This window comes from Sinohyriopsis cumingii, chromosome 13 (assembly GCF_028554795.1).
Source record: "Sinohyriopsis cumingii isolate HCF-2022 chromosome 13, ASM2855479v2, whole genome shotgun sequence".
Lineage (NCBI taxonomy): Eukaryota > Metazoa > Mollusca > Bivalvia > Unionida > Unionidae > Sinohyriopsis > Sinohyriopsis cumingii.
This window is the reverse complement of record NC_142973.1, coordinates 8,840,952-8,861,734: the sequence shown is the minus strand read 5'-3', so window position 1 is coordinate 8,861,734 and position 20,783 is coordinate 8,840,952. Positions and strand designations below refer to the sequence as shown.

Below are 20,783 nucleotides of genomic sequence, written 5' to 3'. Positions count from 1 at the left end.
GCTACTCTTTTTCTCTTGGGGTATTTTCTTGGATTGCAATGCTTTGCGTGTGCGGCCAGCAATAGGTGTCGAAGAGGAGAAGGATGTCTGAGCGGGGGATATCGGTTCTTGTTTCACTTCTGTCTTCACTTCTGTATTCACTTTCTTTTTCTCTTGTGAGGAAGAAGGGGTGGCCATCATCTTTTTAATCCATCCAATTCTGGAGGTAGGTGGTGTTGTTAACTTGCGTACTTTTTCTGGTGGAGTTTGAAACCCTTCCTCTTCTTCTCCTTTTTCTGTCTTGGTCACGGGTACTGGTGGTACTGGTACTGGTACTGGTACTGGTGATGGTGCTGGACTTTTCATCAAGGTCTTAAAATCTTTCAGAGTGGGTAGAGCTGTTTCGTCTAAAGCTTTCTGGTGAAAGAGTTGCAGTCGTTGCAAGAGTTGACCGTACTTTTGCGATTTTTCTGTTTCGGACAAATCTTGGCGATCCATCAAGGACTGCAATTCGTGTTGTAACTGGGACATCTCGCTCAAATGGGGATTGGGAGGTAAATGCGGGGTGTGTTGTTCTTGCCACCGATGGTATTCCATCCATCGTTTGTAAGGCACTAAAGCTAGTTTTCGTCCTTCCATGGGGTTGTCAGGGGTCGATTCTGAGATCTTGGAACTTCCGAGGCCTTTTTATCTTGCTCCCACCAGTCCTCCCAACATGGTTCCCAAGACTCCTTTCAGTATGGGGCCTAACAAGAGAGGTAAAATACCTCCACGTTGCACTAACATCTTCTTTTTTTGACGAATGGGAATTTTCTTTTGAACCATTTGGCGAAGAACGTGACGATGTTTGCCTAAGCATTGTTTCTGGTGTTTGGACAAAGGGATCGTGCCTTTCAAAACGTTCAAACAACATTCGCACACGGTATCGATGACCTCTTTGGAGGCTGTTTGAATGAGTTTTTTTCGTATGGGTGGAGAAGCTTTGGACAGGACAGATAACATGTCCCCATGTTTGGCTAAACGTGGTGGCAGTCCTTTCCTTTTCTTTCCTTGAGTTTTCTGGAGGGTGACATCTTTGAGTCTTCATTAGCACCAAAAAACACTGATACCCGACTTGGTCACAGGCCTTTTTTATACTGGAACGCGTCGCCACTGATTGTCTTTACGTCGTATTAGTTTGAGGACAGGCATGACACGTCGTGCAGGGGTACGTAACGGACTAAATCGAGCCAGTTCTTGCTTGGACAAATCCAGTAAACTTTGTAACATGCCCGATCTTTCTTGAACTTTGATTTTGGGAGAAGGTACTTTGTGAGCAGCAGCCACTGCCACTAAATTGGAAGGTCCTGCCACTGGGGAAGTTCTTTTGGGGGTCATCAACGGAGAAGTTCTTGGTGTGATCAACGTCTCCAAGTACTCTTCAGTTCTGGGTGTCATTAACGGAGAAGTGGACAAACGTGAAGCTGCCGGAGACGCAGTCACCGCCGTGGCAGGTCGTGGTTTGCGAGTGTAAGGTTGCGTCCTGGCCGAAGTGCCTCTCTTGCGACTAGTTTTCTGTGGACTTTTCTTTTTCTGGGGGCTTCTTTTCTTTTTCCGGGGTGGTGGTGGTGTCTGGTCAGAGGAGGGTCCTGCCACTGGAGAAGTTCTCCTTGGGGACCTGGTCTTTTTCTTCTTGGGGCTTCGTTGGACTTTTGTCTTGGGTATAACTTTAGGGGCATTAGGATCAAATCTTAAGAGTGAGCGAATGATGACCCCTCCTAGAGTACCGCTCCCTCCAGGTTTCAAAATGATTTGTTTTTTGGTTTGAGTGTCGATGCGGGGATCGGCCAGTTGGACCAAAGCGACTTTGTTTCGATCGAAAAAGCGTTTGGTTTGATGAGGAATCTGAATGATTCCTTGGAGTAATTGACGTGCCGTCACCGTGAACCATCGTAAGACTTCTTTGAGACTAGCTTCTAAGACACGAGCTCGTGTTTGAGGATTTTTTTCTCGACTGATGCCATACAAGGCACGAATCAATTTGACGGGAAGATGCGACTGAAGGGACGTCATGTTCGCACTGTGTGAGACAGACGAAAAAGGGTCTGAGGTTTTTATAGATTTTTTTATGGGGAGTGAAATGAAGTCGAGGACGGAGACGTGTACAGGACAGGCCCTCCGTCTTGGCACCAGTGGTGAAACAAGTGGGTACGAAATCGCAAATCCTCGGGAGTCGTAGGTTTCAAATCGACGAGTAAATAGGCGTGTGGCGTTTGAGTGGCATCGTCGTACGCCTGAGTCAGCCAAGGCGTTCCTAACTGTTTGGCTAAGACTTGCACTTGCGATTTATCTCGAGGGCTTTTAAACAAGACCACGTAATGCGCATTGAGACTGATGGTGCGATGGGCTTTACTTTGTTGAAACAAATTTTGGGTGATGTAAACGACACTGGCATTACGGCGATGCCCTTTGCGCGATAACCACAGTTTAATTTCTTCTTCGTCTTCTCCTAACATGTCGATCTAAAATGACCAAATGGGTTTGACGGGAGTCAGAGACGATGCCGTCGTCTTCTTTAGGAATGCCTTCCACAAACACGATGGAATCGCCTTGACTTTCTCGCAAGAGGCTGTACGCCGATTGCCACTCTTTGTAACACCACACGATCCGTTGAGGGGGCCGATCGATCAAATGATGTTTATGTTCGATGAAACGTTTGACGAATTCGGTTTTGCCAGAACCGCTAGGTCCAGCAATGAGCATGTTAAAGGGATGGCGAAGATACAAAGCCTCCCAACTGGCACGATCTAAGTGTTCGTCGATGACTTTGACAGTAGAGGAAGAGGGAGCAGAGACAGTAGAGGTAGCCATGGTGTGAGGAATGTCACTTGTGACACGAAAAAACAAACAAGACAAGAGTTTATATACTTTTTCAGAACACGTTTATTGAATGTTTTTTTTCAAACATGAATACGAAAGACAAAAATACATAAAAGCCAAAGGCTTAAGTACAAGAATAAAAGGCACATGAACGTGGAATAAAAAACAAGTTTCTGTACAACAGCCACATGTTTTGGGTAAAGTTCTAACCAGTTCTATAGTAGGGGGTAAGGTCACACAAGTGTCCTCCCGAAAGGGTCTTTCAGGCCTGTCCACGACAGTCCTGTCCTGGGTGACGGGTTCTTCTGGCACCGTCACTAACACAGGTTGAAAAGTAACTTTTTTCCTTGAATAACTCTCGTGCATACTGGGCCACCTCTTGTGTCCAAGCCTCAAAACCCTGGTCTCGGTGATGTCCAACATTTGACTCCTAACCAATCTGGTTTCTTCTTCGTCAACGACATGGTAAGTTACTTCAATGAACAATGAACTATTGGTCTTGGACGTTGTCCCTTTTTATATGCTGACCAATATCGATGTGACCGTACGGCAACGTAAAGTGATTGGGAAGTCTCACTCGCTTCTGGTACACGATTTGATAGATTTTTTCCAGGGGCCGACTGACGATGTGGTGAGTGGGTAAACCTACAAACTTGTTCGGTTGATAAGTGGTCACTTTAAAGTTTCCATCCTCTCCCGATTGCAAGGCTTCTTTCAATACCCCAAAGTTGACCACTCGACTGGTACGATGATTCAGAGTCAGTCCTTTCACTTTGCACGTCGTGTGCACTTCTCCTTGTTTGTCCCGGTATTCGTAGCCGTAATTTTTGGGACCACCACTGACGAAACTTAGAATCTTGTCGTCGGGATGCTCGTCTGTCCAGGCTCCTAAACGGTCTCCTTCGATGTCAGGGTGATGTTGAATCGGGTGATGGATGTAAATGCAACTGTCCGCGTCAAAGTACAGGACGCGTTCTTCTAACAGTTCTAAAGCTTCGTACAATTTTAAGCGAGCATGAGCTGTCACGTAAGCCGCAATGATGACATTTCCAAAAGGGTCGTCTTGTACAAAGTCCAGATCTTCTTCGTAATTGACCAAGATCAAATCCTCTCGAACGACGTCCACGTGTTTCATGTATTTGGTTTTGTCGTGAATCATCTGGAAGTAGCGGGAAGGTTCTGTCAAATATTCCGTCTTGGGTAAACACGGTCGTTGTGCCATTTTACCCCACAAGCAATTTAACATCACTTTGGCAAACGATCGCCTGCCTTCGTTTTTTTCGATGTGGTCTAAAGAGATGCCTTCTTGTTCGTAGTATTTTTTTTTTAATTGTATTTGGTCTTCTGGAGTGTGACACCAGGAAGGATAGCCGGTGGCTTCTTGTTTCAGTTTCAAAAAGGCATCCACGTAGTCGGCGAAAATGCCTTTCTGAGTAGGGTCACCCTTGTGGTACTGTTGTGTCTTGGGAAAGTGGCAAATTTCGTACACTTCTAACAGTTGGTATCCCATGTCCAGAGCTTTGAACAATTCCACGCTGACCCAGGTTCCCGTCAAGGCACGTTCTTCCTGGCTGTGATGGCAAGGTTGGTCCTGGTTGCACGTTTCGGCACAAGTACGGCACAAGGGAAACATCAGTTTGCCTTGACAATGGTGAGGTAAGACGGGATGGTATAGGTTCGCGGGAGCCTAAACTTTGCACTTGATCAAGCCTTCGTATTGTCGAATGTTTTTCAGGTCGATGTGTTCCGTCAGCAATTGCGGGTGCCCTACAGGAAAGCGACAATATTTGCACACGTAGGGATACAACGAACACACGTCCAAGTATTTGATTTCTTCTCCTTTCTCTTCGTCGGCTTGGTACAGCAAACAGGTGGCATTGGTCCTTCCTCCGTACAAACTATCCCTCGGGTTCAGCGGGTCCATGAACTGGTAACTTTCCACGAGGTGTTTAAACTCGGGATCGGTTTTCATACGGTGATCGTACTCGTGTTCCCACATTTCCACCACTTGATATCCTTCCTGTTCTAACTTTAGGCGTCGCTGACAAGTGTCCTGGTACAGGTCTTCCATGGTCCGTTGTAAAAACTGATTTTTAGTGTCACGGTCAGTGTAGCAGACGGGACATCCGTGAAATAAGCAACCGTTAAACTCGTACACGATCTTGGGGTTTTCTAAGTCCCAGCCATCGACCGAATACGTTCCGATGGTCTTTTCGCCCCCTCCGTTGCGGGCATGCTGAATCCATTTGTCTTCCTTGTCGCACAAGTAATGTAACCAGCGTAGGGCTTTGACCGAGTATTGACGTTTGACAAAGTGGGTCGTTTGAGGACTGATGACAGCCACGGTGTTTTCAGGCATGAATCGTTGGCGGTACACTAAGGAACACGCTTTGGCAATGGTGCAAGCTTCTTTCAAAGGATCGACCCCTCCGTGTTCCATGAACAGTTCTCGAAATTTTCCACAGCAACGTCGTAAAATGTCCACGTCGGAACGACAATACTTTAACATTTCTTCCTGAAAGTCGAAGGGGTCCGAGGCGTGAGCCTGGTACCAAGCGTAGAAATCTTCTCGTTGTTTGGTACGCATGTTGTCGGGGTCGTAATAGTGAGCCTCAGGCAAATGGGGTAGAACGGCATGTTGATTGGCTTCTGTATTGAAAAAGTGTGGAAAGTACCCTTTAGCCATTTCTGTCATTCCAAACGTTTTAGGCATTCGGCTCAAAGGCATGGCCAAGTAACTCATCGAATCTTTAAACTGTACTTGTCCCACTTGCATGAAAATGATTTTGGCTCCGTTCAAAGTCACTTTCGGACGTTCGGTGCCTTGTTCCGTATAGTATCTGAGAAGAAACTGTCCATCGTATCAGGAGAAATTGTGAGCCATCACCGAAGCATGACGATGACAATCTCCGTAACGTTCGATGTCCTCTTGGCTCCACGTCTTGTCGATGGGGTCTAAGACCCATTGGGCAAAATCGGCTAACGTGTTCGGTCCCCGAAAGATTTTTTCACGTCCTCCAGGAATCTTGCTGCAGTGAGGGGCAATGACTGAAGATAGGTTCTTGAATGCACTTCTCGCACGCTCGATGAGCCACGCAGAAATTAGGAATGTGAATGCCGGTCTCTTGCATGCATTCGAAATCGAAAAAGATGAAATTGCCTTTCTTCTTGTGACCGTCCTCTTTCTCTGGTGGGGGTTGGTATTTTTGCACGTAGCATTGGTGTTCCAAGTCCACGATGTGGTGACAAATGTGACATTTTTTCTTTCCTGAACATACGTGTGCCTTGGCATTATTGGTAAGTATGCCTTGTCCACACGTAGGGCACAATCTCAGGAGTTGACAAGCACATTTCTTCTGTGAACCTTGTGTTTTCAAATGTTGTTGGTAACAGGTAGGACTGACAAACGTGCGCAAACAAGTCGAACAAGGCACTGGTCCTTCGCTCAGACAGGGTGGAGAGGCCAAACATCCTGGGCATTTCATTCCACAATGCTTGTGTTGCTCTCGATTGTTATAACCATAGTCACATTTCTCACAATAATAACCGTATCCCAAGAATCCAGTGATACTGGTAATGGTATCGAAATGATCATCGTGATGATAGACATGAATGTATTTTCCGTCCTTAAAATCTTGGCCTCGAAACAACAGAGTTCCACGCATTTTTTGAGGGTTAGGGTTAGGGTTAGGGCCATTTTCAGTGTGGCTTTACCATCGGTGATGTCAAACTGGTCATTAGATTGTTGCACCTGTTGTATCTTGTCCATGACTTTGGAAGGGGTCAGTTCTGCGGGTCTGCTAAACTCGATCCAAACAGGGGATTTCAAACCGTCGTGATCTATGGATAGTGTCAAGCGATCGTCTTCTTTGGCTTGACATTGTCGCTTGAGTGCGGTGAGCAAAGAATCCCACATCTCGGTGATAAACCCTTCTGCTTTCTCCAAGGGTACGTCGGCCTTGAAATCTTTAAACTTCACCGTGTAGGTGTAAGCCGTGGTTCTAAATTTTCTAGAGGAGCGCTTTTCCGTCTCTCGAATGAAATAGTACTTTTCAGGGTTGACTAAGGGTGGTGAACTTGGTTTAGAGGGTTCGGATTCTGGTTCACTCATGTCCTCTTCAAAATCACTGGCATGAATTTGTGCCAAGATTTCAGCCCTGGTACGAGGCGATAGATCACGTTTCTGCCTGTTACTTTCTTCTTCTTCTTCTTTCTTCTCGAATGAATGGGATCGTTTCATCTTGAGTGCAAAACGTCAAATGACTCAAGTTCAAACACCACAGACTAATTTATAGTCATGGCAAACCAGCGTATATAAAAAGGGTGTGTCTTGTCCTTTCACTATTCATTTCACTCTCAAGCCGAGCACAACTTGGAAGAGACTACCCAGATGGAACGTTTCGTCAGAGCTTTGCGAGGGGTCATTAGAAAATTCTCTTCAGACCAGCCGACGGACTAGTCTCCTTCCTTTCGAGATAAAAGTCAAGATACTTGCTATATCTGTCAGAAGAAAGGGCATTGGTCTTCAGAGTGTCCAGACCGTCAAAAAAGAAAAAAAACAGGGGCTAAAAAAGACAAAAGTCAAGATACCTGTTATTATTGTAAAGAAAAAGGACATTGGTCTCCAGATTGCCCAAAAAATAAACAAGAGGAGTCAGAAGAAAAGAAGGATTCTTCAGAAGAAGAGAGGGATTCTTCGGAAGAAGAGAGGGATTCTTCGAAAGAAGAGAGGGATTCTTCAGAGGAAGAAGAGGAAGAAAGAAGACAATTCTATTTAAAAGAGGCAAAGAAACAGGAGAAGAAAAAAAGAAGGGAAGAAAATGAGGAAAAAACGGTGAAGAAATTCAAAAAACAGAGAGACTAAACAAGGAGAAAGAAGAAGTGTACGAACTTTTTAAAGTGTTCTGTGGTGAATTGTGAATTGGATTGTAAAAAAATGGATAAAAGAATACATGAATGATATAAGGTAAGTGTCTTTGAGTTTTGATTTTAAAATAAGAAGCTACACTCACGCACTCATACAAAGACACGTACTATAAGGGTAAAATGGGTGGGGTTTATTTTTGAGTTATTGGCAAATTGAAATTGTATTTCTTTTCGAGAAATGTGGGTGGCCCTGAAAAGGGCCTTTTTTCTTTATGGTGTAGGAGTGAGTTTAACCAATCAACTTTAACTGCCTTAAGCCTTTGCCACGGCCAAGGCCTACTTCTGATGATTGGGTTGAAATCACTAAGGGTGGTACGACAGGCTTAGTCACAGGGTTGGCGTGTTTAGCTCGGGAAGGTCGTATTCTCTTCGGTCGTGATAAAGAAGTCTGATACATTTGTTTCAGACTTCTTAACTCCGCTAAAATGTCCAACAGTACCGTAGCCGTTTGATTTTCACCCTCTTGTTTCTTTGCTGCTACTTCTTCTTGCTGTTGTTGCTGTTGTTTTTTTCTTACCTCTTCTTGTTGCTGTTGCTGTTGCTGTAGGAGAAAAGCTTGTTCCGCTTCCTTTTGTCGTTGCATAAATTTCTCCAATTCTTCTTTCTGTCTCTGTCTAAAATTCTCCACTTGCGGTAATGAAGAAGGTAACGAAGGTTCCGGAACAAATTCTTGCGAGGTAAGAAAATCCACAAAATCCCAATGTACCTCTTCTGAAAGTAAGTCCGGGTTCCCTTGGGCAGTCTCCCCTGCTGGTGCACCCCAATGGATCGTTTTCTGAGTTTCCGTCATGTTGAATCACTGTCGCATAGATTGACTGCACACAAGCGCTAGCGAATCTATATAGACCAACTGACGTCACAGACTACTCTCTTCGGATTGGATGCGGGCTGACTGAATTTTGTAACGCGTGTTTGGATTGGTGAATGAACTCAATCCGTTTCAATCCTGCCTCTACCTATAAATAAGCGCAGTTCAGTGCATTGATTCACTTGTTCTCGTCGCTTCAAGATGTGGACCGATGTGCAATCTTCTACGCTTGTGTCTTCCATGATGTTCCGGACGGACATACCCATGTATGTCCGATCCAAGTGGACCGTTGTCCACAGGACAAACACCAGCCTGTGGATACGTAGGATCTACGTAGAAAGACAAGGATGCCTGAAAAGAGTGCTGATTTACGGACCAACAGTGAGACGTAGCCTAAGGACAAGAAGAAGACCAATGCGGTACCATTTATGTTAATGAATACATTAACATAAACCCAAAGGCCCTTTTCAGGGCCAGCCATATTTCTCGAAAAGAGATAGCCTTTCCATTGCCTACCCCTTTTTAAAAAAATTTTTAAAAAAAATAATCCCATATTCAATTCCCCTTGACGCTATAAAGTCCCACCCTGTTTAAATTCCTTTGACGCTAAACCGTCCCACGATTTTTGTCCATGTTAATTTCCCTTGTCGCTAATCTGACCCACGATTTTTCTCCATGTTAAATTTCCCTTGACGCTAATCTGTCCCAGGGGTCTCTGTAATGCTAATTCCCATTGACGCTAATGTATCCCACCTTACTACTCACCAATGTTAAGTCTTTTGAACTCAAAGATTCCGGCAGCAAGCTTTCTATGATAAACTAACGAAACAACAAATTGCGTGACGATTTGACCATACTTAGCTATCAGAATCTTTGTTTAGGCAGTAGTTTAGGTTTCACTAATGTGATGAATACAGTTAAATATAGTACATACCATGGGAATATGGTGATGAATAACAGGTAAATATAGTACATACTCACCATGGGACTATGGTGATGAATACAGTTAGATGTAGTAAATACTCACCATGGGAATATGGTGATGAATACAGTTAGATGTAGTAAATACTCACCAGGGGAAAATGGTGATAAATAACAGTTCAGTGTAGTTAATACTCACCATTTACTATGGTGATGAATACAGTTAAATGTAGTAAATACTCACCATGGGACTATGGTGATGAATACGGTTAAATGTAGTAAATACTTACCATGGGATTATGGTAATGAATACAGTTAAATGTAATAAATACCATTGGACTATGTTGATGAATAACACCTCGAATGTAGTATATACTCACCAAGAACTATGGTGACAAATAATACTTGAAGGTAGTAAATATTCACCATGGGACTATGGTGATGAATAGCAGTTTGATGTAGGATGTACTCACCGTATGACTATTTTTTTCTTCTTTGAATGTGAAATCTTTCATTTCGTTATTCCAAATTATTCCAGTGGAATTAGAAACAACGAAAGACCCAAAGCTGGAAAAAACCCACAAAAAAGCAAATAAGAAATGAGCTTAAAAAGCAGCAAGAGATAGAAAATACGAATAAATAAATAAGAAATCTCATTGGAAAATGCAGAGCTTAAAAGAACACATGTACCATTACATCTTTTGATATCTATATTTTAAATTAATAATTTCTAGCTTTTATAAACATGTTCGTTGTTCAATTGTCAAAACTATTATTTTTATCTTTTAATAATTGGAAAGCATTGAACGTTTATGCTAATTATTGGATATTCTTCTTGAAATAAAACGGGAATAAAAAAAAAGTAATTTTTTCGTCTATCTATATATGTGATAATTGTCTAATAAAAACGACAGTAAATGCTGTTTATTATGAACAGCGCACATAATGCTTACAATATCTTCACAATTAACAAAATACTGCAAGAACACAACTGATTTGGTGTCAGTGAAATGCATCATAACTGCATTTTGCTGTAAACATTTTTGAAATAGTTAAAATATGTTAATAGACCGATGACTACGTAGTTGATTGCCAGCCAGGAGTCACTGGTTTGAATCCTACTTTAACCAAACCGGATCAGCTGTCATCATGGTGTTTCCCTGGTCAGACACTGTACTCCCACTGCCACGCTTCTAAATGTTTATTGATACTATTCTGCCATTAACCACAAATAAACTTATTAACAATAGTTTAATTTCTACTTGTTTAATATTCAGTAAATCATTGACGAGATTAAAACCTAATTTGCACATCGTGGCACGATAAACGTTATTTTGAATATAATTTCGTCTCTAAATATTAACAAATAAAACTGTTTCTTGAGATTCCGGAACGGATATTAATCTTGTAAAGTAAAAATATTATTACTGGAAAAGTCTACCGCTGAACTGGGTATCTGTGAAAATTACGAGTATATTTACTCCATATTGCTTACTAGTAATTAATAGTGGAGGTGACAGATACTGCATCTCCATACGGACTAAGGACCGACACGTGAGATGTTCCAAATGACTTGACAGCCTGGGCCGTGAGGTTGGTGTAATATGACATGTCGTGTGTCACATTGAGATCAATCCTACTCCTTATGTACGCTGCATAATCTTCGGACTTCATTTTCTGAAGAAGCTGAGGACGGTGAAAAAGAATTGTATAAGGGACATAATAATTTAAAGAAGAAAACAACACAATTTTATTTAACACGTGACTACTGTAATTCTTAGGATCATAAACCCATGTTTTCCCCACATTACATAATGTAATAATATTTAAGAATGACAGTGTAATACTTCAGGGTGTTACATATGATATCATGATGTGGTTCGAGGCAATGTGTATAGAAATAAGTTTCAGGATAACAGAATGTAATAACATTTCAGGATTACATGCTGTAATCACACTTCAGGGTGACATAATGTAATAACCCTTCTGGATAGCATAATTTAATAACACTTCAGGATGACAATTGAACACTTCAGGATGACAATGTAACACTTTAGGATAACATAACGTAATAACATTTCAGAATGTTACATATTACGTCATGATATGATATGAGGCAAGGTGATTTTCAATATGCACTTCAAGATGATGTCATTTAATAACACTTCAGGATGACACAATAAAATAACACTACAAGATGTTAATATGATGTGCTAATGTTACACTAGACAAGGTATTATCAAAATGCACTTCAGTTATCTGACAGAAATATATTGCAGTTTTAATAAAAATAAATATTTATTTCATAACTAGAATTTTACATTTTTGTGCATTTCCAATGAAATTTATTATACTTGTTTAATGTGGTCTACATTTTACTTAGGAAGAGAACATAAGAAGTGATTCTGAGTAACAAGGAATATACGGTTCACATATATTGATGGGATAAAAAAGAGTTTAAAAAAAAATGTTATTCAGAATACTAAATAAAATGTACAAAATTTGCTGAATTTCTAACCATTTTTTGCAAGTAGCATGATTAATTTGGTATATACATATATATAATCATTGTGTCCACAACACCTCTCCTAGCTATAGAAAGAATAGTCAATACCTTATTTATCTGTACAAAGCCTTCCCTAGCTATATACAGAATAGGCAATACCTTATGTACCTGTATAAAGCCTTCTCAGCTATAGATAGAATAGTCAATACCTTATGTACCTGTACAAAGCCTCCCCTAGCTATAGAAAGAATAGTCAATATCTTATGTACCTGTATAAACCCCCCATAGCTATAGAAAGAATAGTCAATACCTTATGTATCTGTACAAAGCCTCCCCTAGCTATATAAAGAATAGTCAATACCTTATGTACCTGTACAAAGCCTCCCCTAGCTATAGAAAGAATAGTCAATACCTTATGTACCTGTACAAAGCCTCCCCTAGCTATAGAAAGAATAGTCAATATCTTATGTATCTGTATAAAGCCTTCCCTAGCTATAGAAAGAATAATCAATACCTTATGTACCTGTATAAACCCTCCCCTAGCAATAGAAAGAATAGTCAATATCTTATGTACCTGTACAAAGCCTCCCCTAGCTATAGAAAGAATAGTCAATAGCTTATGTACCTGTATAAAGCCTCCCCTAGCTATAGAAAGAACAGTCAACACCTTATGTACCTGTGCAAAGCTTCCCCATGCTATATAAAGAATAGTAAATTCCTTATGTATCTGTATAAAGCCTCCCCTGCCTATAGAAAGAATAGTCAATACCTTATGTACCTGTATAAAGCCTCCCATAGCTATAGAAAGAATAGTCAATAACTTATGTACCTGTATAAAGCCTCCCCTAGCTATAGAAAGAATAGTCAATACCTTATGTACCTGTACAAAGCCTCCCCTAGCTATAGAAAGAATATTCAGTATCTTGTGTATCTGTATAAAGCCTCCCCTAGCTATAGAAAGAATAGTCAATACCTTACGTATCTGTATAAAGCCTCCCATAGCTATAGAAAGAATAGTCAATTCCTTATGTACCTGCATAAAGCCTCCCATAGCTATAGAAAGAATAGTCAATACCTTATGTACTTGTACAAAGCCTCCCCTAGCTATAGAAAGAATAGTCAATACCTTATGCATCTGTATAAAGCCTCCCCTAGCAATAGAAAGAATAGTCAATTCCTTATATACCTGTACAAAGCCTCCCTTAGCTATAGAAAGAATAGTCAATACCTTACGTATCTGTATAAAGCCTCCCATAGCTATAGAAAGAATAGTCAATACCTTATATACCTGTATAAAGCCTCCCCTAGCTATAGAAAGAATAGTCAATACCTTATGTACCTGTACAAAGCCTCCCCTAGCTATAGAAAGAATATTCAGTATCTTGTGTATCTGTACAAAGCCTCCCCTAGCTATAGAAAGAATAGTCAATACCTTACGTATCTGTATAAAGCCTCCCATAGCTATAGAAAGAATAGTCAATTCCTTATGTACCTGCATAAAGCCTCCCATAGCTATAGAAAGAATAGTCATTACCTTATGTACTTGTACAAAGCCTCCCCTAGCTATAGAAAGAATAGTCAATACCTTATGCATCTGTATAAAGCCTCCCCTGGCTATAGAAAGAATAGTCAATACCTTATGTACCTGTATAAAGCCTCCCCTAGCTATAGAAAGAATAGTCAATACCTTATGTACCTGTACAAAGCATCCCCTAGCTATAGAAAGAATATTCAATACCTTATGCATCTGTATAAAGCCTCCCCTGGCTATAGAAAGAATAGTCAATATCTTATGTACCTGTACAAAGCCTCTCCTAGCTATAGAAAGAATAGTCAATACCTTATGAACCTGTATAAAGCCTCCCCTAGCTATAGAAAGAATAGTCAATACCTTATGTACCTGTGCAAAGCTTCCCCATGCTATATAAAGAATAGTAAATTCCTTATGTATCTGTATAAAGCCTCCCCTAGCTATAGAAAGAATAGTCAATACCTTATGTACCTGTATAATCCTCAACTAGCTATAGAAAGAATAGTCAATACCTTATGTACTTGTACAAAGCCTCCCCTAGCTATAGAAAGAATATTCAATATCTTGTGTATCTGTATAAAGCCTCCCCTAGCTATAGAAAGAATAGTCAATACCTTATGTACCTGTATAAAGCCTCCCATATCTATAGAAAAAATAGTCAATACCTTATGTACCTGTATAATGCCTCCCCTAGCTATAGAAAGAATTGTCAATACCTTATGTACCTGTATAAAGCCTCCCTTAGCTATAGAAAGAATAGTCAATTCCTTATGTATCAGTATAAACCTCCCCTAGCTAGAGAAAGAATAGTCAATACCTTATGTACCTGTACAAAGCCTCCCCTAGCTATAGAAAGAATGGTCAATACCTTATGTATCGGTATAAAGCCTCCCCTAGCTATAGAAAGAATAGTCAATACCTTATGTACCTGTACAAAGCCTCCCCTAGCTATAGAAAGAATGGTCAATACCTTATGTATCGGTATAAAGCCTCCCCTAGCTATAGAAAGAATGGTCAATACCTTATGTATCGGTATAAAGCCTCCCCTAGCTATAGAAAGAATGGTCAATACCTTATGTATCGGTATAAAGCCTCCCCTAGCGATAGAAATAATAGTCAATACCTTATGTACTGTACAAAGCCTCTCCTATCTATAGCAGAAATGGTCAATACCTTATCAATCTTTACGAAGTCTGGATCACCCAGGTAAAATCTGTCAGCATAAGCAAATTTAATGGCCTCTATGATCTTATGGATCAACTCTGCTTCCCTCTCAGGGGTTGATATTTCGTCTGCTGTTATATTAAATCCTGGCGGTGAAGAAAAAAAAACTTATAGTAGTGATTAAAACGAGAAAGAACAAGAAATGCATGATTTACTGTTAAAATAACGGCAACCATCAAGCGCAAGTTTATTATCTCTAAAATTAAATTTTGCTTACAGTTTTTTTTTCTTATAGTATGCTCAATGTGTTCTTGTAAACCTGTTGAAAAATGAAGTTGTTCATTCAGGACCAAATAGAAGTCATCGAAACTCTTAATGGTATATTGGTACAGGCAGGAGTTGGAGATTTGTTTTTACAAATTGTCGTTTACTTAATTTGGAACCTCGATTGATGATATATATTTGGTTGCATAAATTAATAGTTTAAATGAATGCGGCTTCGATTAATGAGGATCAACTGTAATTCGCCAACCGATTTGGATACGTTTTAAAATCGAATAACAAACTAACCAAACATGTGCTCCAAAAACGATTTCATTTTAGGAAAACACGAAACTGTGGCACCTCTGATAATTAAATCCTGTATAATATTGTTATACATCTAATTTATATTGTGTATCTGACTTTTGTCATGTAATGCCTACCTGTTTTTCGTCATAATTATATGAAGTAAACGAGATGTTTACCTGAATTTAAGTTCAAGACCTGACCTTGGGATTGTTTGCGATTTAATTCTAAATAATGTTTGCTTTGAATTTTCATTTTGTATTGTTGGAAGAGAAAATGATTTGCTGAATTTTACTTAAATTGTAGGTTCACATCTTTCTGTTACACAGTTTAGGACCTAGAGTCGCAACAAGAATTAAACTGATGTAAAACTTACCCTCCAACACATTTAGAATAAGTGTTAAAGCTGGACCTCCACTGGGTGCCCCCATGGTATAAAGATTGTAATCTCCAATAACGAACTCTTCAGCTGGATAAACCTTTGGCTCATACTTCTTAAAATCCAGATAGTGGAATATTCCTCCTGTAAAATGGCATAACACTAAGAAAAATGTATTAGTGATTAGTTAGTAAAGTTATAACACAGGGGACCGTGCTTAATGCCCTTAAGTGACATGCATTTACTATAATAACGAAATGGTGGCATCAGCTAGATCACAGCACACAAATCAATATATCACATAAATGTGCTCAAATGTGCATATGCGTGGCAATCGTAGTTCAATTCAGTGTCAGTTTTACTAAATGAATAAATATTTTTCATCACAAGTGTATTATCAAATACAAATCTTTGCCTAAATTTTTCAACAACACATGTTTTAGTATCTTATAACAGACAATTATACGAAAATGCGCAAGAAACAAAATATCCGTGCCATGAACTTGAAGCAACTTCACTTCAACCATGTGGCAACTTTTTCATAAAGGTAAAAATTATTAAAAGATAAAGCCAAGAAATACTAGCAATATTAAGATTTCTTCTTCACTTTAAATTGCTTTACGCAAGGCGTGAATAAAAATTTTAAGGTGCCTTTAGGTAACTGAGGTTTTAAAGTCAATCACATAGATGTCTTACCTAATTTTGGGCAATGTTACACAGATATGTAGTACACTTTATATCAAGTGGCATCACTTGATAAAGCGTTTGAGTCGTCCATTCTATATTTTTGTAACACGTGTAATTTGTTATCAAAATATGCAATGTTATGTATAACACTGATGGCATCCAAATGGCACTGACAATATGTCAGTGAACTTTCAACAGTTTATTTATTGTAAGAAAAAAATATAAGTGAATTTTGCCGTTTGATCAATAACATCCTATATTGGTACTAATGTTTTATATACGATTTGAGAAACTCACCAAATGCTTTTGAAATCATCCTTTCTTTGCTCGAAAACGCTTAAAATTATATACCTTATGCGGTTCATTAAAAAAAATGCATTTGTAATGATCACTCATTTCAAATCTCCATATTACTGCAAATGTCTCACCTGCCTGATTGATCTCCGCCACCAGATTGAGTACTACGTCATCATTTTTGTACATAAAATCTGGTCCCTGTTCTGCCACGCCCTTTAACAATTGGGCAAGCTTGAGCATCTTTACTGTCTCTCCTTCCTTCAATACTCTACCATCTTTGCAAAACATCTCACTGTTGTAATAAAACATCAGACATATGTGACATACATACCATAGTCGATATATAATAATTCACTGATATGTACAGACCTTCATTTTTATTTACATTTATTGGCCTATTGAAATGGATAGGATAAACCAAATTAAAGATACAAGGGTACGATCATTCAATCGAGAGTAGAATAGTGAATCTAAATTTACATCTTCAGAATGTGATCAATGTAAATATTTACAAGTATCCTATTAAAAGCCATCATCAACAAACAATAGGGAGACGCTCTTTCCGAAATTCATTCAAAAAAGTTTGGAAATTAAGTATGTTAAACAATGTATGGAGTTCATTTGAACAAAAACGTTTTCAAAGTCTGGAAATGAATGTATGTATCAAAGTATTTTAGAATAGTTTTCGTGATGAATAGAAAATAATCTAAAGTGTCTAGGCAGTAGAAACAATACAAGTCGTGGATGACAAAAGTTTGTACATAACTGAACGTTGAAAACAATCTGTTTTGTACATTGCTAATTATGTGTGGGTTGTTTTCACGTAGCTTCTGTCAACCGCGTTATTCAGTACTTCCTCCTTTTGTAGGAAATTGTGTTTTGAACTCCGTGGGAGGTATCAATGAACAAAACAGTAATTTTTACCATTGGTGACAACTTTAGCTACACCCAGCCACACACCCCAAAAAACAGCAACAAATGACATCTGCAAGATTTGTATGTAAGATACTGAAATCAAGACAAGCAAGACCATGCAAACTTCCAATACAAGAGAAAATATTTCTTCTGTTAAGTATTTACTAATACAATGAGTAAATAATTCTAACGAACGCCTATTGCAGGTTTTCGTTATCTGATTTCTTGGTATTTGTATATTTACGTTTTACTTACCATTTAAACACACACACACACACATATACACACACACACATATATATATATATATATATATATATATATATATATATATATATATATATATATATATATATATATATATATATATATATATATATATATATACTGTATTGTACATAGGGTAACGTGATTGTCCACGTGACCTAAATATAGCTAGTTAATAATTGATTCACCTTGGTGGCTACTTTTAATGCTGCATCAACTCCAATAAGTAAACGTTTCTGCCACCTGGCGATTTACTTTCCAATTTTAAATATTACTCCTAAGCCGACCTGCTCTGAGGACATGCCTTTATATCAAGAGCAACAAAAAATAGTTCCAAAACATTGTACCCCTGAGTTTGTTTATTTTCATGACTTGCTAAGGCCAATCCAATACATGTTTGGATTGCAATTAAACTAAGTCAAGATGTGTTTTTACAAAACGTCAAATTTTGCCCATGCTTTTGGAGCACATTCGTTGTCAAATCTTCAGTTTCGGTGGTGCGGAGTTTTGCATGTTGTCAAGCTTTTCAATTTCGGAGATAATTAAATCTTGCATGAAGTCCGCAAACCAATAATGACTTGAATGGAAGTGATCGCTTTTGAAAAACATCGAACTTCTGAAGATTGTCTTCGAGTGTATTTACTCTAAATAAGTCCACCAGATATTCTCTATATGAAGTAAGTGTTGTATCTGTTTCTCCAGTTATCACTAATCTTAAAGTATTTCGAAATTAGTTTCCTATGATATTTCTCCGCTAGTAATATCGTACGAACGAGTATGTCCATTCACCCTACACCAACTTGTCACACAATAGCCTGCGATTATATATGTACATCATCGGCCCCCACTTGTAAACACTCCAGCTATAACCTAGAGTTGGCAATTCAACCCGGAGGACTTTCTACGGCAGTCAGTATTTAATTAATTACTATAAACTGATAAAACTTGGAGGAGAAATAATATACTTTGCTATGGATTTTTACTGACGAAGTAACAAATAATAGTTTTGTGTTAAGTTAAAAGTACTTTACGGAATACCCGTTTAATGGTCCGAAATTGTGGGGGCTAACATTTTCCATCCAGTATGGATTTTTTTTTTATCTCAAGATAAATTTATTTTCAAATTATATAATGGATATAATTAGGTATATGCAATCAAATATAATGGATATAATTAGATATAATGGATATAATTAGATATTATGGTCATAATTAGATATAATTATATATATGGATATAATAATATATATGGATATAATTAGATATAATGGATATAATTAGACATAATGAATATAATTAGATATAATGGATATAGTTAGATATCTGCACTCAGATATGATGGATATAATTATATATAATTAGATTTAATGCATATAATTAGATACAATGGATATAATCATATACAACGGATATAATTAGATACAACGGATATAATTAGATACAATGGATATAATTAGATACAATGGATATAATGTATATAATTAGATATATGGTTCAGTGATCAGAGTAATAGTAGTTTTGAAGCAATTTGGGAGCCGGATTTTCTTTCACCAAAATCTACCCCCCCACCCATACGAAAGTTAAATAGTCTGTCCCTTACTAATGCTAAATATCAAAAATTCAAACAAATTACTTTCATCTTGGTTTGATATTGTTTATTTTTCAAATTAATTTCTCCACGTTTCTCTCTCCTTCTTCTCCATTACATTCAACTGAATCGGATAACCGGAAAAAATTGATGAAATGTTCGAATACATAAACTAAGTATTTTAGTCTCTTACGCTCATTCATGTCAAACTACCTTATCATCCTCTCTAGCATCAATACCCATAATGATGATTGTCCCCAAGTTATCTCAAACAAGATCTGAATGTGTAATATTTAAATAACTATTGCTTTAAAGTATTTAAAAAGAAAACCGCACAAGATCTGAGGACCATTCAAAAACCTAGATCTCTGCTGGTTTGAACAGAGCTATTTACCGATGATTCGCATTTGCGCATATACCTGGTCAAGCTGGTTGGGTGGGAATGAAGCTATTTATGTTCAATCGGTACATTATCGGCTTTTTCCGTCATGTCGAGAAAGAAGCCTCGGATGTAATAGTGCACATTACAAATTCACTATATTGCTATAAACATAATTTGACTTAATTTACCCATGCAACATGGCGTACACTGCTCTTGAACAAGTCTTCGCACACGAAGTGACGCTTACGCTCAACTGTCTTATACTCTGTGAACTCCGTCTTATACTCTGTGAACTCCGTCTTACACTCTGTGAACTCCGTCTTACACTCAGAACTACGTCTTATACTCTGTGAACTCCGTCTTACACTCTGTAAACTATGTTGATCTGCTTATATCAATGCGTACAAAATAACAGTTTAAACATTAACGAAATTTAGTAGATAACACAAATAAAGACTTGTTTTATTTAATTTAATTATTTGAGGATATTAGTGATTTGTCAGCTAATTGTTTTGTTGTTTGTTTTTTTTTTTGATCTAATAAAAGCGTGAATAAAAAATCCCATTTCAAATGCAACATCCGTTCATTATTATAATTTACATCTTATATTTCCATCCCCGGCTTCAGTAAAATTATAATGTTCGTTTATCGAAATGATATTTCCTTTATTATCATCACACAATTACGCTCATATATTGTTCGTTTATTCGACTGCTTTTTATTTAATTCATGTTATTCTTACGTCTACTTTCTTAACGTACCAGCCTACATGGTCCGTTTCTTTGTGTGTTCATTTAAATTATAAGACAGACTGGTGAAATCGAAAACTAAATGACTAGTTTATTACTATAAATCTTAACTGGCATGAAAAAGTAAATAAATTAAGAAAATCGATGTATTATAATGAATACAAGTCATTACGGAATGTTAAGAAATATCTACGCAGAGGATTACCTATTTTGCATTTTTTGGACTTTTCTATATTTAGATTTTATAGCAATAAATTT

At 38.3% G+C, this 20,783-nt stretch overlaps 1 protein-coding gene across 1 annotated transcript in view; it reads right to left on the bottom strand.

Annotated features, from left to right (window-relative positions):
• The window catches only part of LOC149784919 (glutathione hydrolase 1 proenzyme-like), a 67,211-nt gene that overhangs the window by 20,726 nt on the left and 25,702 nt on the right, over positions 1 to 20,783 (bottom strand). Inside the window, exons 7-11 of the mRNA XM_089978541.1 lie at positions 16,756 to 16,916; positions 15,638 to 15,784; positions 14,704 to 14,840; positions 10,989 to 11,179; positions 9,967 to 10,060 (exon numbers count right to left, since the gene is read on the bottom strand). Of these exons, the coding sequence (XP_089834667.1) occupies positions 9,967 to 10,060; positions 10,989 to 11,179; positions 14,704 to 14,840; positions 15,638 to 15,784; positions 16,756 to 16,916 (730 nt within the window). The remainder of the gene's footprint in view (positions 1 to 9,966; positions 10,061 to 10,988; positions 11,180 to 14,703; positions 14,841 to 15,637; positions 15,785 to 16,755; positions 16,917 to 20,783) is intronic.